This window comes from Schistocerca serialis, chromosome 2, assembly GCF_023864345.2.
Source record: "Schistocerca serialis cubense isolate TAMUIC-IGC-003099 chromosome 2, iqSchSeri2.2, whole genome shotgun sequence".
In the NCBI taxonomy this organism is placed as follows: Eukaryota; Metazoa; Arthropoda; class Insecta; order Orthoptera; family Acrididae; genus Schistocerca; species Schistocerca serialis.
The window spans coordinates 273,802,975-273,809,278 of NC_064639.1; the positions used below are offsets into that span (position 1 = coordinate 273,802,975).

At 44.6% G+C, this 6,304-nt stretch overlaps 1 protein-coding gene across 1 annotated transcript in view; it reads left to right on the forward strand.

The window, feature by feature from the left end:
* The window catches only part of LOC126455515 (glutathione S-transferase 1-1-like), a 94,070-nt gene extending 91,528 nt beyond the window's left edge, over positions 1-2,542 (forward strand). Inside the window, exons 5-6 of the mRNA XM_050091265.1 lie at positions 1,242-1,403; positions 2,272-2,542. Of these exons, the coding sequence (XP_049947222.1) occupies positions 1,242-1,403; positions 2,272-2,442 (333 nt within the window). The 3' untranslated portion in view covers positions 2,443-2,542. The remainder of the gene's footprint in view (positions 1-1,241; positions 1,404-2,271) is intronic.
* The last annotated feature ends 3,762 nt before the right edge of the window (positions 2,543-6,304 follow it).

The following is a 6,304-nucleotide window of genomic DNA, read 5'->3' on the forward strand; positions in this document are numbered from 1 at the left end:
GCCCCCCCCCCCCCCCCCCCCGCCCGCCCCACTGATTCTGCAGATATCAAGTCATTAAGAGTTGTTCCCACGTTCGGCCCAGTATGTCCCTAAGCATTGTTATATCAGCTCGCAGTTCTGGTAACTTTCTTGATAGAAGGGGCGCAAACACTTAATGTTTCACATAACACACGAGAACCTCGCATGGGGTTAGGTCGAGAGAATGAGGAGGCCATGATACGAATTCCTGATAATTCCCACTAGGACCCATCCAACGGTTTCTCAATTTTCTGTGCAAGAATTCACGATCGATTAAAGCGAGATGGAGCACCATTCTTTTTGTAGATGAAGGTCACACTATAGGTCTCCAGTTGTGGGACGAGCCAGTTTTCTAGCATGTCTAGGTAGACGTGGCCTCTAATGGTCTTTTCACAGAAGAAAAACGGACTGTAAACTTTAAACCGTGAGACTGCACGGAATACATTAACTTTCGGCGAATATCGAATGTGCAGAACGATAGCGCGGTGATTATCTGTCCCCAAGATCCACACATTGTGTCTGTTCACTGTGCCAGTCATAAAAAAAAGTTGCTTAAATGTTGAAGATGAGTTTCTCACAAAACCCTTTCTCCTTCATAAGCAGTTGCAACTGTACCGAAAATTCGAAGCTCCTGACTTCTTTCATCGGGAGTCAGGGCTTGTAGCAACTGCAAGCGGTAAGGCTTCAGCATCAGTTGTTTTCTTAAGGTCTTCCAAATGGTTGGTTATAGTATGTCCAGCTCTCTGCTCGCTCTGTGCGTCGATTTCTGCGGGCTACTCCCTAACCCCGCCCGCACGCTGTCTGTGGTTTCTTCACTCACTGCAGCCCGATCTGTTGATTTCCCCTTGCAGAGGCATCCTGAAGCTGTAAAATGTCCGTATCTTGGCTAAATGGAGTTGGCGGATCTTTTCTGAACTGCAGAACGAAATGCCGTTGCCATGTTACGGTAAACTGGTGTGAATGCATTTCACGCACAATATACACTTTCTCGGCGCCTGATGCCATGTGCCAAACTGCTCACCGCTGTGCTCTCGTGGGAGAACTTTTTGAGTTTTCAATGTGAATGTTGAGTTTTATGACAATATATCAACTAATGTTACTACACCGAATTCATTAAAATCTCATCAGTCATTTATAACAACATTGTATTTGTCTGGTGGTCTTATTTTCTACGTGCACAACTACACATGATTCGGTGTTTGTCTGCAGCGTTCTTTTTCCAGATGCCTATCTTTTACGGTCAGCCTGGTGATCCAGAGAAAGAGAAGAAAATGATGGCAGCTTTCGAGACGTTCGACAAGCTCCTGGACGGTAAAGAGTGGGCTACGGGCAGCCACGTCACCATTGCTGATTACGCCCTCGCTGTCACCACCAGCAGTGCTGAGGTAATTGCGTGCGTATTCTCCAGAAAATCAGACTAAGCAGAGCAATTTCCAGATAAAGGAATTTTAAAAACTGCCTTGTTGAATTTTAAAAATTGCCTTGCTAGCCTCTGCGATTAGTGACGAGAATCTGTTTAATCACACTGAATACAGCTTAGGTGTTTGCGGCTTAAAAGACTCCATTCAGAACAAGAAAGTAGCACAAATATACAGACGAGATGGACGAATCTGACGTATTCGTAATGACAGTCATGTAGAAAATACAGTAACGAATTCGTTTCATTTTAATCGTTTTACTAACGCATGGATGGGTTCTGCACATTGGAGGACACCTAGCGTTCTCACAAACCTGTAAATTGATCAGTCAGTGCAACAGGGAAAATATTTGGTCCATCAGTGTGACTTCATGTACCAAGATCGCAGCATGTTTGTTTCAAAGTTTTGGTCACGCAGTAAGTATGCACTGCGCAGGCTTGAGAGCTTGTCTACAGATTTTCATTTGTTCCTCAACCTGAAATAGTATGCAGGACTTAAGCACTTCAGTGATAATACCGAGCAGGATAAAACTGTCAAAAAATTGTTTACAAAGGAAGTGCAATTAAATACAATTAAGTTAACTGTTTCGAATTTTTTGTGTAACAGAAAATTTAGTCTCTGGAAGTCATTGTACAAAAGAGGAAGGGTGGACTTTCTAAGCTTCGCCCTATCCTATTGACTTGGCCCATCATTAATGAGTATTAAGTATCTAATTTTCTTTTATCAACAACTGAGGAATCTTTTGTTTTGTAGCGTGTATCAGAATACCTTTCAGAATTGCCTGCATACCGGAATCATCAATAGCTAATTAATCAGTAATAATTTTGTGTTGCAGTGGTCAGGAGTGGATCTCAAGGCGTACAGCAACGTTTGCAGATGGCTAGATCGTGTGAAGAAAGCTATTCCCTGCTTCGACGAGATAAACAATTCATCGTTTGCTGCTTTAAAGGAACTGTTACAGAAGCTGACAGAGAAACTCGCACAGATGTCGGTCAACAAACAATAAATGGATTATATATTAAATATTTAGGTTGCTCTAAGAGCAGTAATTACATCATCAGTAGCTGATAAGAATGCTTCAATAAAAAGATGTTTTTGTATGACGAGATCTCGTACAATGTGTACTAGTTACGGATGACAACAAAAAGTAATATTGATCGGACACTATATCATGGCAGTTTTAGGTGGCGGTGTTTTGATATTTGGTTGCTGAAGTTAACGGTAGGCCTATCCCACAGCTTTTACAACTGTGCCAACCATTACAGAATACCTCGTGTGTTCTCAGATTTGTTTTGCTTTGTGTTGTACGTAGTTTGTCGCTCGTTTCGTATTGTGAAATGAGTGAAGACACTGCCACAGGTTTATCACGGGGTCCGAGTAAGACTCCCGCGACCCCTAAAAGGAAAGGGAGATTCGTAATACGAAGTGGTGCTCGCAGAATGATGCATGATGTACTGGAGTGCTGCGGGATGGAAAAGGAAAGCATAAAGCTGCTACACCGTATCACTCAAGCCTCTAAGAGAGCTGACACTTACCCAAACTGACAAAGGTATACCAAACGTAGATAGGATTAGAAAGTTTGCAAGCTCTCATCCACTGGAATCTCCTGGTACTCCAGAAAAGAAATGGTCAGTTTTAGTCCTAATTTGTACTGCACACTTGTAAAGCTTCCAACTAGGCAGCTGCTAGGTTCAAATTACTTTATTTTTATTTTATTTCACTTAGAGGCCCTGTGAGATCCAGTGGAAGACTTCAGTAAATTAGTTATAAGGAATACGAACGCGGAGTTCTATACACAACAGACAGGACTTGCAAGCGTGGCAAAACTACTTCTAGTGCTGCATGAGAAGGTAAAATTGGAGATGGGGCAGCACCTCATTAAAAGCTTTGCTTAAGTCGATGTTATTCGAAACTTCCTGGCAGATTAAAACTGTGTGCCGGACCGAGACTCTAACTCGGTACCTTTGCCTTTCGCGGGCAGGTTCTCTACCATCTGAGCTACACAAGCACGACTCACGCCCCGTCCTCACAGCTTTACTTCAGCTAGTACCTCATCTCCTATAAGGACGAGGCGTGAGTCGTGCTCAGATGGTAGAGCACTTGCCCCCGAAAGGCAAAGGTCCCGAGCTCGAGTCTCGGTCCGGCACACAGTTTTAATCTGCCAGGAAGTTTCACATCAGCGCACACTCCGCTGCGGAGTGAAAATCTCATTCTGGAAACATTCTCGATGTGATTCCTTTGGAAATCCGTACGAAACAAACGAAATCCCCTGCTAGAGCTTGGTGGCATTGTTATTTGGCGGTCTCGTTTCCTTGTACACATGAGGAACATTAGGGAAGCTCAGCAAAATATTTTTTATCTTGATGAGTCGCGGACTGACAGCAATATGACATGTGACAAAAGCTGACAGAGGTTGCAAGAGGCAGTGGGTGTTAGCGTGTGGGGAAGTTCCTCCAAAAGGACGAGAGTGGCAAGTGTTGGCTCGAAAAGACTGGTTTGTGAAGCAAGCTGAGCTAAAGTATGGGCGAAAACGACGCAAGGAGATTATCATGGCCAAACGAAATCTGAGAATTTCGGGAAGTGGTTTCCGAAGACGGTGCTCCCAAATCTTCCGCCAAATTCTGTCATTGCTATCACTTTAGGCAGGTGGACAAAACAGCATCAATATACTCTCCAAGGGTGGCGATGATAAAATGGCTGCGAAAATGAAAGTTAAGTGCAATGACAGCATCTTAAAGCTGAGCTGTATTCTCTTGTGCAGGCGAATAAACAAAGTGAAAAGATGTAAGTTAGTAGACAAACTGTCTAAGAGTGCAGACCACACTGTGGTTCGCCTACCGCCGTGCAATTGCGACCTGAACTCGGATGTGCGAAATTAAGCGGTATATGAGGGAGCACAAAGGCTCTGGCGACATGTCTGTAGCCAAACTCAAGAAACTGACAGACGATGCCTTCAATTCTGTCAATTCAAGCTTTTTGGAAGGGTACTGCAGAAAAGTGCAAGAGGCAGAGCATCATGACAAGAGGCGCGATGTCGTAATGGACATTGGAATTGACGATATTATAACACGTGCTAATGACTCCAACGAGGACTCATCTAACAGACACACAGTGGAACATGAGAGCTCGTCCCGCACGGACAAAGCATACGGACACGGCCGAAAGTGGCCGTGAGTGTGACTAAGATAAATCGTCGAAGTGTTTCATGCAGTATGTAAGTGTTATATGTTTATAGTGGTTTTCTATCAGAAATGTTTATCTCTAATTTTATATCATTTCTGATAACTGTTAGGCACTCTGTAACAATAGGTGTCTTCACTGGTTTTTGCATTCACTATCAGCCTGCTTCAGATCTGCTTTTGCTGAAGCGCGAAACATGGGTGCGAGAGGGGGGGGGGGGCTGCCCCCCCCCCCCCCCCACCACCTCTCTTGTGGCCCCTACCTGCCGTAGTCCTGTCTTGTTTACGCTCTCGTCCGACTGCCACGATATAGTGTCAGAGTAATAATACCCATACCGCTACTGGTACATTTTAATACATGTAAAGTGTACGCACTGTATTTTTCGTCTTGTGCACGTGGCATGCAATTTGTCCTAACTTAGGATATCATCGAAAGCATGCTTCACGAGTGAGAGCAATGCTCGTTGCACATCAGATAACAACTAATCACAATATCTGCGCATAATCTCGAGTGATCAAAAGGCTTGGCCACTGTCTGCAACGAAACATTGTCACAATGATACAAACGAATTAGATATGCGTGTAAACTGGTTATATTCATATTTAGAAGCTCAAGAATGTCCCACTAACGATGTGGGGAGGTAACTCACTTATGTGGAAGCCTGCCTGCGAAACACTAAAAGCTTTCCTAATTTGTGCACATCGTAAGTCCAAAGAAGACGAGTCCAAGACCCACGAAACTATACAATTAATCAAGTAACACAAGACGCATAGCGAATCGCACAATCGCGAGCTGCTCAGAAAGTGGGTAACGCTGATGCGAAATGCGAAACAACTCCAAACTCGGCAAAAGCCAGCCAGACCTCGCCGAATGCTACCGGATGAAGATCGCTTCAGTCGGCCTACTGCCCACTCGGTGTCAGGGCCAGAACCCTGTCTCCCTCCGCGGCAGGATCGCCAGTGACCGAAATTATCTTCCTTTAAACCTGACTCCCCACCTTACAGAAAACATCGGGTGGAAGGGGTAAGTCAATGGTACTACCAAAGTGACCACCAAAATAATTGCCGTCTTTACTTGAATACAGAGGGTAACGATGCAAAAATTTCCCATTCTTGACTTACAGAAGACATCTTAACGTGCCAGAGGTAGGTATCGGCTGCTAGCCGTGTTCCACTCATTGGTCGATTCGTTCGCGCTGAGGCACGGTGGCGGGTAGGAGACATTTGGTTGAATAAGAAAAGTCTGGAGGGAAAGGTAAATAATTTTCTACTGTCCAAGCAGAGTTGCGGCGGCCTGTTCTTAGATGTGCATGTAGGAAGGTGAATTCGTGACGCTCAGTAATACACTCGGGGCTTGCAGTGGCTTAGCGGGATACTGCCTTCCAAGGAGAAAACCGCATTTGCCAACAAAGCGCGGAGCAGGGGTTTAGCGCAGCCAACCTTCGCAGACTCCAGTGCCCTGGGAAACCATGCACCTTCTTTAAGGCCTCTGTGACTAACCAGTGGTCTCAACACACCGTAGAACAACCAGTGGACCCTCTCGTTTATAACAAAATTATTCGAGCCATCTTCCTAAGCTAGCAAGTCCCGTATTCCTCTCAAAAAGCCAAGAAATGAGCAGAAAAATAATCAAATGTCGCACAGCGATATGTGACTGTCATGTCCGTTATATTAATTTCCAAAATTAAG